Below are 10,593 nucleotides of genomic sequence, written 5' to 3'. Positions count from 1 at the left end.
CAAATAAAATATATTTAGGAATAGGTGAAACGATATCCCTTTCATTGTACAGATTTTTACATTAAAATGGAATTATAATGTTTTGAGAACCTATGGTACAAAACAAGCCACAAATTGCACTGTATCTTTGGTTTTGATTCCAATGGAGAGAAAATAGTTACACAGGTCAAGAAATATGTCAGAATACAGGAATTTTCCTATATAAAGTCAGATTGTTAGTTCAAAGGCAGTTTCTATGCATTAATAGAAAAGTTGAGCAGATCAAATGTCCAGCATTCAAGAGAGTTCAATCAATATAAGATGGCACTGAATTGCGTGTCTGTTCAAAATTTGTCTGGATTCTGGATGTAGCTGCCTGTGAAGCAACCCCTAATGAGTTTGCACATCACAAAAGGAAGGTATTTTTTTATGAACTATTTTGGGATGTGATGGTTTGGGGTTTTTTTTTTTTTTTTGCATGTGACCCAAATCTAAAGCACAAAGAACAGGGCAGTATAATCTGTAATGTACATTAGTTTGTATCAGATCAATTACAGGTAGTCCTCGCTTAACAACCGTTTGTTTAACAATAGTTTGAAGTTATGACAGCCTTGGAAAGGGTGCTTTATAGCCCTAAAGCACTTCTGGCTGTTGCAAAGAGTTGCCCCCACCCCCCGCAGTCATGTAGCTGCATTTTGGCTTGGCAACCAGCTTGCATTTATGACCAGTTGCCAAGCGCCCTGTGATCATGTGATCACCACTTGCAATCTTCTCTGCTGGCTTCCCCAGAAACCCCCCACAGGGAAGGTTGCAAGTGAAGGGGATGGAGGGAAACCTCTTGACGGTGTCCAGGAACAGAGCTCAAATTTCGGGATTGAGCTCCGTTCCTGCACACTGATGAGAGTTTTCCCCTCTCAGCGGTGTGCAGGAACAGAGCTCAAATCCTGAAGATCTGAGCTCCATTCCTCCAGCCCCATGAAGAATTTCCCCTCCATCCATGAAGGGGAGGGCAAACCCTTCAGCAGGCTTTAGGGCCTGTGGAGCTGAAACTGTTCAGCAGGCAGCTCTTTTGCTCTCAAACAGCTGCCTGCCAGCAGGATTTCAACTCCCTGCAAAACTGAAATCCTTCAGCAGGCAGCTCTTTTGCTCCGTCTGCTTAATGATCCAGGAGATTGCTTAACGACCACAACCAGGAGTGCCGGATTGCAGTCGTTGAGCGAAGCAGTCACGTGGGTGTCTCGCTTAACAACTGTTTCACTCAACTATCAAGATTCCGGTCCCAATTGTGGTCGTTAGGCAAGGACTACCTGTACCAGATCCAAGAGGATATTATTTAGCAAATGACACTGAATTATCTTTGGCCCAAAGCTTTATTTTGAGTAGTTCATATGCCATACATTGCCAAAATATATAGAAAATGAGGAATGGGATTTAAGAATATCCTTTTGCTACCCAAATTACGCAATGACACAATTGGAAGGGTATCTTTTAATTCAGTACCCTCATTTAGAGACATTTTTCTGGAAGTATGGATGTATCGGGTGGGATGTCTTAAACTGTTATACAGTTGTTGTTGTTGTTCAGTCGTTAAGTCGTGTCCGACTCTTCGTGACCCCATGAACCATATTGCACCAGGCCTTCCTGTCCTTCACTGCCTCCCTGAGTTTGCTCAGTTTCATGCTCATGTTATACAATGCGTACACCTAATTTTCTGTATTTTGGTTAGTACTGAGTACATAGACTTGCTTGTATTTTGAATGTAAAAACACCTGTGCAATAGTTATGATGACTTAGTGGGCATTCCCAAGAGGTATGCATTATTCCAGATGGCTCAAAGCTTCTTGTATCATACCCCATTTCCATAGTTATTTGTGATCACCAAACATGAATGTATGTGACGCAGAAACAATACCTTAGCATAACACAGTATACAGTATGCTACTGAAATCTAAGTAACTTAATAAGTTATAAAGCAAACTGCATTGGGTCCCAGTTTGCCTCCGGGTCCAATTCAAGGTGTTGGTTATCACCTCTAAAGCCCTACATGGCATGAGGCTGGGTTACTTGAGCCAACCCCACACCTGATGTCTTCCCTTTATAAAACACAATAGTTTTTTCTTCACTAAAAGAAATTCTGAGCTAAATGGCATCATGGGGTACTGGTCATGCGTTGCTGTGGCAAGCTGAGGAAAGTATCAGATTTTTGCTTGGCCAAGGAGCAAGCTAAGGCTGCATTCCTATACTCATTTCCAGGACATAAGATCCACCAAACTAAAGAACTGGGTTGACATTTGCACTAATCCAGGGCTTGTTTAATGATGATTATCTAATAAACCATAACTAGATGAATTCATACAACACACAAAGTCTTAAAACATGGTTCACCAAACATTCTTAGCTAAAATAAACCACATTATACTTAGCATAATGTACAAACCCGGTCAACTGGGTTTAGCTAAGTCATGCAAGTTAGTTTACACATTTGTATGCTCCACTTGATGACCTACAACAGAGTACATGAAACATTTCCAGTAGAAAGCTTAAAGGAAAGGCTGTAGAGCTTAACTGTTTTCAGTAAGTAGATTTGCCAACTATATTTTAGTTGATTAAAGGCAGCCACATTTAATCAAGGGAAACAATGTTGAGAATTAAAAGTATGTTTGTTAAATATTAAAACACTCGTGCTTCCTTCAAAAAGTCATCTATACCATGCTTTTACAATAGGCACATTTATTTCAATTCAATTTATATAGAAAGTGATACGAAATAATGTAACTCTATCATGGTATTTGACTTGGAATGGCTCATTCAGATATGCCAGTCATCACTTGACTTTGCAAATAGCAAGTGATGAATGCATGTCGGTAAACAGAGCTGAACTTTGGCCTATCCTTTCTCTTGTGAGGAAGTGGTATAGAGCCATAAAAATGATTAATTATTACTGAAGCAGATGAACCACAAAATATGCAGGTTTTCCCATTTTTATTTCACTATCCATGTTCCTGGAACCTTTCTTGTGGTGTTCCAACCACCATCCATCAAAATTCCAAGTTTCTTTTTCATAGCAGAAGTATCTGTCTCTCAGTCTCAATCACTTCAAAGCAATCATCTTATCCATCAGGCATTTCAGATTCCATATATACATCACTACAGCAGGTTGGTTGTGAACCTTCACTTATCTGTCTATCACTCAGATCATAACAACTCAGCTCAGGTGAATAGCTAGGATGCCGAATTGGTTGAACGTCTACCTCAGATTTCTGAAAGGAAGATTCATCTGTTTGCTGATAATGAGATGATAGCACCTTGCCAGTTTTAAGATTTATCCAGCTTCCTTCTAGCATAGATACTGAATTATAGGAGAGCGTGGTTTGACATTCCATCTCTACATAGGCTAATGATGGTTGTACACTCAGAAGAGTAGTCTCACTTACACAAGAAGTTAGCGCTTTCTCAACTTCATCAGTACTCTGCTCTTCTTCCAAAGGTTGCAGAATGCTGAGATTGGATACAATCATTTGAGCCGGTTCACTGCTACTCCAGGTTTCTGGACCAAATTTTGCTTCACTCACTTCCACATCAGATGTGGGAGGTTTGGGACATCCTGCTGAATTTCCATTGTCCTCCAGAGTTGTTTTATTAAGTGCACTGAGACTTGTCTGCTGGCTATGGTTTATCAGAAATTTTCCAGTTTTTCTATTTAGCCAGACACCATTTTCGAGAGAAATTCTGCTATATGTCTGCTGAGCTTCATCTTCTCCCTCTGCATAGGATGATAAACTGTCAAGGGTACTCCTGCTTTCAGACTTACAAGACTGCTGAGCTTCACTTGCTGATGTACTCCAAATGATGTTACTATTGTGAAATTCATGTTTCACAGACTGCTTACGGGATGTTGCCATCTCTGTCTGTTTGTTGGCCTGTCGAGATGTTTCTGTCTGCTGGCTGGCTTGTTGGGATGCCGGTACCTCTGCCTGCTTGCTGGCCTGTCGGGATGTTGCTATCTCTGTCTGCTGGCTGGCCTGTCGGGATGTTGCTATCTCTGTCTGCTGGCTGGCTTGTCGGGATGCTGGTAGCTCTGCCTGTTTGCTGGCCTGTCGGGAAGTTGCCATCTCTGCTTGTTTGCTGGCCTGTCGAGATGTTTCTCTCTGCTGGCTGGCTTGTCGAGATGCTGGTAGCTCTGCCTGCTTGCTGGCCTGTCGGGATGTTGCTATCTCTGTCTGCTGGCTGGCTTGTCGAGATGCTGGTAGCTCTGTCTGTTTGCTGGCCTGTCGGGATGTTACTATCTCTGCCTGTTTGCTGGCCTGTCGAGATGTTTCTGTCTGCTGGCTGGCTTGTCGGGATGCTGGTAGCTCTGCCTGCTTGCTGGCCTGTCGAGATGTTGCTATCTCTGCCTGCTGGCTGGCCTGTCGGGATGTGGCTATCTCTGCCTGCTGGCTGGCTTGTTGGGATGATACCATCCCTGCCTGCTTGCTGGCCTGTCGAGACATTGCTATCTCTGCTTGCTGGCTAACCTGCTTGGATGCTGCTATCTCTGTCTGCTGACTATCTTGTTGGGTTGCTGTCACTTCTGGCTGTTGGCTGGTGGGTTGGAATGGCAAATCTGCATGATGGCTGGGTTGACAGGATTCCACTACCTCAGCCAGTTTGGATGCCACCATCACCACCTCTTGGCCAGATTGTTGGGAAGCAAGTATCTCAGCCTTTGGGGCTCTGTCTATTAAAGCATCCTCCTGTAGACTTCCTCTTTGGGACTGCAGCAACTGTTCTTGTTGGCTTCCCACAATGGGTTCATCTTTGCAAGACTCCTGCAGTTCTTTTCCTGCTTTATTATCTTCAAAAGATATTAGTCCTTTGTCTTTAATCAATGCTGCTCCTGCCATCTCAGCCTGAGACTTATCCTTACAAGTATCTTGCTGTGCTACAACTTTCTTTCTGTCATCCTCAAGGTGATGCATTTTATTAAATTCAGTCTTTGCTGCTTCAGATGCAGAGTTCCTAGCCATGCTTCCTTTAGGTGTGAGACTTACTTTTTTTGCTCTGTGCTCCTGAAGCCAACTTCTCTCAGTTTGTTGACTATCACATGTCATTAATTTACCAGTTCTTCTGTTTATCCAGGTATTCGTTTCAACTGAAATAATACTATATGTTTGCTGAGCTTTCTCAGCAAATGAAGAGTTTTGTTTTGACTGATTTCTGTAACTTTCAAGAGTACTGTCCCCAGCCACTTCATTCTCTTTTTCAGCATCCACCTGGGGTTCTGACTCTACCACAGCAGGCTGCTTACTCTCCCATTGGGGCAGTGATGCAGTGGATTGTTGGCTAACATTCCAGGACTCAGGCATGACAGCTTGTTCACTATTTTTCTGGGATTTGGGCATGATGAGTGATTCACTGCACCTTTGAGATTCTAATCTATCAACTTTCACACTGTCCCTCCTGTATCTGGTTTCAATCAATAGTTCAGTGCTCCTTTGGGATTCAGGGATGGCAGGCTGTTCGCTATGCCTTTGGGGCCCAGATACGTCAAGTTGCTCACTGCCCTTTTGGGATTCAAGCACATAAGGGTGATCGCTGCCTCTTTGGAATTCTGGACTAGTGGGCTGTTCATTATTCTTTTGGGATTCAGGTACAGCAGGTTCATCAGACTTCTGGGACTCAAGGCAAATGTGCTGTTCACTGTATTCTGGGGATTCTGGAATAGCAGGCTGTCCACTGCCTTTCAGAAAATCAAGCAAATTGGGATATTCAGAGCCCATTTCAGATTCTGAAGAATTGGATTGTTTGTTGTCCCTCCAGGACTCAGAAACTGGGGGAAGATCTGCCTTCTGGAACCCAGACACAGGAAGTGATCCACTAGGCTTCTGGGATATGGGTGGTTCACTAGTTCTCCTGGATTGGGGCAAGCTGAGTGGTTCACTAAACTTCTGGGACTGGTGAATGCTGGGGGGTTCACTAGCCCTCCGGGAATGGGGCATGCTGGGAGATTCAGTGGCCGTCTGGGATTCAAGCAAGAAGGATAGTTCACTGGACTCCCATTTCTCAGAAAATAAGTTGGTTTTTGATTCACACACAAGAGGTTCTTCACTAGTCCTGTGGGACTGTATGATCCTATGTGGCTCACTGGCCATATGAGACTCAGGTTCCTCACTGGCCCTCCAAGATTCAGGCACTGTAGATTTTTCACTACCTCTTTGAGATGCAGGAAAACTAGTCTCTTTGCTGCTCCTTTGGGGGTCAGGAGCAGTTGAATGTTCAGTGGCCTTCTGGGATTCAGATAAAGTGGGCTCTTCACTGCTCCTTTGGAATTCTGAGGCAGCAGACAACTCCTCACCTTTCCAGAACTTAGAGATCATGGATTCTTTGCTATCCTTTTGATATTCCGGAATAGTGAGCTGGCCACCAACCTTCTGGGAATGAAGCACGGCAAACTGTTCATCACTTGTTTGAGATTCTGGAACAACAGACTGTTCACTGTTCCAGGGTTCTGATATAGCAGGCAGCTCACTTGCATTCTCGGTTTCAAGGGATATAAGCTGTTTGCTGCTTCTTTGGGATTCTAGACTTGGGAGCTGCTTACTTTCCTTATGGGGCTCAAGCACAGCAGCCTGTTCTCTGCTTCTTCTGGTCTCAGGCACAATGGACTGTTCACTGCTCCCTGACTCTGGACTGATTCTTTGAGATTTTTGAACCCCAGGTTCATTACTCTTTGACAGTGTTTCTTTACTGGCAAGTTTCTGTTTTTTCTCTCTATAATTTTGAAGCCAACTATCATTAGTCTGTTGGCTCTGGTTTCTCATTAATTTGCCAGATCTTCTGTTTAACCAAGTAGTTTCCTCCAGTGAAATGATGCTGTATGTCTGTTGAACAAATGATATCTTCTGTTTCAGTGGCATTGTCCTATTCTCAGAAGCTATGGTCACATGGGGCTCATTTGCATCATCAATCTTGTTTTCCGTCCCTCGGTTACCATACTGTGATTCTTGCTTTAGTTCAAATAACAGATCACTCTGATTATCTTTTTTTTCAGACTGCTGACTATCACGTTCAGATTCTTGTAACCCAGCTAGTAGTTGCCTGCACTTAACTTGCCGAACTTCAAGAGGGAGACTACTCTTTCGAAATTCTTGCACCTCACTTTGCTGGTTATCATGGAGAGAGTCTAGTAAATGGGCTGGTAGACTGCAAGAGCGGAGTTCTTGAATATTAACTTGCTGGGTTCCTCGGCAAAAATCTTGCTGTTTTTGTGGCAGGTTGTCAGTGCAGAGATCTGAAATAGCAGGCTTATCTGTTTCTTGCAAGTCATACTGCTGACTACCATGGCGAGAATCTTGCAATCCTACTTGTGTTCTAATTTTTGCAATGCTAATGGTATCAGTCTGTAAATTTTTTTCACGCAGCTCTTTTTTTAGACTCTGAGCACTATCTGTCTGCTGAGCTTGGTCAATTTTAATTTTGCGTAGTTTTCTATGTCGCTTTCTTCGTTGTTCCTCTGATTTTTCTGTTTCTACTTGTTGGCCTATTAGTTGGGTCTTCTGCTCTATTCCAAATACTTCTGGCTCTTCAGTACTGTATTGGGATTCTGGTACTGGAGGGAGTTGTTTACTTTGCCTTGATTCTTCTCTTTCTGACTTTTCCTGTACTGTAACAGATCGACTACCTCGCCTTGATTCTTGTCCCTCTGGCTCTTGAATACTTTGCTGAGGTTCTTGTACTGCAACAGATTGACTAGTTCGCCTGGATTCTTGCCCCTCTGGCTGTTGAATACTGTGCCGAGGTTCTTGTACAGCAACAGATTGACTAGTTCGCCTGGATTCTTGCCCCTCTGACTGTTGAATACTGTGCTGAGATTCTTGTACTGCAACAGATCGACTACCTCGCCTTGATTCTTGCCCTTCTACCTGTTGAATACTGTACTGAGGTTCTTGTACTGCAACAGATTTACTAGTCCGTCTTGATTCTTGCCCCTCTGGCTGGTGAATACTGTGCCGAGGTTCTTGTACAGCAACAGATTGACTAGTTCGCCTGGATTCTCGTCCCTCTGGCTGTTGAATAGTGTGCTGAGATTCTTGTACTGCAACAGATCGACTACCTCGCCTTGATTCTTGCCCTTCTACCTGTTGAATACTGTACTGAGGTTCTTGTACTGCAACAGATTGACTAGTTCGCCTGGATTCTTGCCCCTCTGGCTGTTGAATACTGTGCCAAGGTTCCTGTACAGCAACAGATTGACTAGTTCGCCTGGATTCTCTTCCCTCTGGCTGTTGAATAGTGTGCTGAGATTCTTGTACTGCAACAGATCGACTACCTCGCCTTGATTCTTGCCCTTCTACCTGTTGAATACTGTACTGAGGTTCTTGTACTGCAACAGATTGACTAGTTCGCCTGGATTCTTGCCCCTCTGGCTGTTGAATACTGTGCCGAGGTTCTTGTACAGCAACAGATTGACTAGTTCGCCTGGATTCTCTTCCCTCTGGCTGTTGAATAGTGTGCTGAGATTCTTGTACTGCAACAGATCGACTACCTCGCCTTGATTCTTGCCCTTCTACCTGTTGAATACTGTACTGAGGTTCTTGTACTGCAACAGATTGACTAGTTCGCCTGGATTCTCGTCCCTCTGGCTGTTGAATACTGTGCCGAGGTTCTTGTACAGCAACAGATTGACTAGTTCGCCTGGATTCTTGCCCCTCTGACTGTTGAATACTGTGCCGAGATTCTTGTACTGCAACAGATCGACTACCTCGCCTTGATTCTTGCCCTTCTACCTGTTGAATACTGTACTGAGGTTCTTGTACTGCAACAGATTTACTAGTCCGCCTTGATTCTTGCCCCTCTGGCTGGTGAATACTGTGCCGAGGTTCTTGTACAGCAACAGATTGACTAGTTCGCCTGGATTCTCGTCCCTCTGGCTGTTGAATAGTGTGCTGAGATTCTTGTACTGCAACAGATCGACTACTTCGCCTTGATTCTTGTCCCTCTGGCTGTTGAATACTGTACTGAGGTTCTTGTACTGCAACAGATTTACTAGTTCGCCTTGATTCTTGCCCCTCTGGCTGTTGAATAGTGTGCTGAGATTCTTGTACTGCAACAGATTTACTAGTTCGCCTTGATTCTTGCCCCTCTGGCTGTTGAATAGTGTACTGAGGTTCTTGTACTACAACAGATTTACTAGTTCGCCTTGATTCTTGCCCCTCTGGCTGTTGAATAGTGTGCTGAGATTCTTGTACTGCAACAGATTTACTAGTTCGCCTTGATTCTTGCCCCTCTGGCTGGTGAATACTGTGCCGAGGTTCCTGTACCGCAACAGATTTACTTCCTCGCCTTGAATCTTGCCCCTCTGCCTGTTGAATACTGTGCTGAGGTTCTTGTACTGCAACAGATCGACTAGTTCGCCTTGAATCTTGCCCCTCTGGCTGTTGAATACTTTGCTGAGGTTCCTGTACTGCAACAGATCGACTACCTCGCCTTGATTCTTGCCCCTCTGCCTGTTGAATACTGTGCTGAGGTTCCTGTACTGCAACAGATCGACTACCTCGCCTTGATTCTTGCCCTTCTGCCTGTTGAATACCATGCCAAGATTCCTGTACTGCAACAGATCGACTACCTCGCCTTGATTCTTGCCCCTGTAGTTTTTGAATACTGTGCCGAGATTCTTCTCCAGCAACAGATCGACTAGTTCGCCTTGATTCTTGACCCTCTGGTTGTTGAATACTGTGCTGAGGTTCTTTTACTATATGCCTTTGAGAACTTTGTTCTAATTCTTGCCCCTTTAGCTGTTGTGTACTATGTTGGGATTGTTGTACCAGAGGAGGTTCCATTTCAGGAGCCCCAGAAAATGTTAACACTGTTTCAGTATTTAATATTTCCTTTTCTGAATTGTTTCTTATCACAGATTGATGAAAAGGAAGTAGAATTTCTGCAAGCGTTTCTGGGCCCCAAACAATACTGGTTTGCTGACTGCTAGATACCATCTGACCTGTTCTTTCATTAATCCAAGTGTTTTCTTCCATTAAATCTGCTTTGTTTAACAGTTGTCCCTGAGAAAATGTTTTGCTTGATAGATTTTGAGCATCAGTGGTTTCCTGACTGCTGTGCTGAGCTTCCAGTCTATTTAAATGTTGGCTTCCATGGTGTGAAACTTGTGTCTTTACTTGCTGATTACCATCCTTCTCTACTTGTTTGCTTCCATAGCCAGATTCTTGCACAAAAGTTTGTTTAATTTCTGTCTCTTCAGGAAAAATAATCTCCTGTTCCAAGCACACTTGGGAAGACTTTTGGATTTGTAAAGGCTGGTAAGCAACAGATTGCTGACTATTAGAACAGGATTCTTGGTCTTGGAGTTGAGGGCTGCTGGACTGTAATTGTTTCCTAAGAAGTGTCATACTACCTTTTGCACTTGCAGAAATATCTGTCTGCTGGCTTTGATCCATTATTTCTTTTCGTCTAAAAATGCTCACTTTGCTATCTGTCTGCAGAGACTGGTCCACTGCATTTTTTTCAGAAACTGTTCTCTTTATAGGTTCTTGTTCCATTACTGGCATGGGATCTCCACTTTTCTGATATTGACTGTTCTGAGTATAATCCTCATTTGTGTCAGAAGTAGGTTCCAGACTC

The 10,593-nt window shown here is 43.7% G+C and overlaps 1 protein-coding gene across 1 annotated transcript; it reads right to left on the bottom strand.

Annotated features, from left to right (window-relative positions):
• Window positions 1–2,792: 2,792 nt before the first annotated feature.
• On the bottom strand, window positions 2,793–9,797 carry LOC148214675 (uncharacterized). Its single transcript, XM_088149908.1, has one exon. It carries the CDS (start codon window positions 9,795–9,797, stop codon window positions 3,090–3,092), a length of 6,708 nt encoding a protein of 2,235 aa, XP_088006034.1. The 3' UTR covers window positions 2,793–3,089.
• Window positions 9,798–10,593: the final 796 nt, after the last annotated feature.

This window comes from Python bivittatus, unplaced genomic scaffold, assembly GCF_059951505.1.
Source record: "Python bivittatus isolate LINGU-HERP-01145 unplaced genomic scaffold, Pbiv_v1 ctg000580_np1212, whole genome shotgun sequence".
Lineage (NCBI taxonomy): Eukaryota > Metazoa > Chordata > Lepidosauria > Squamata > Pythonidae > Python > Python bivittatus.
This window is presented reverse-complemented; position numbering and strand designations above follow the sequence as displayed.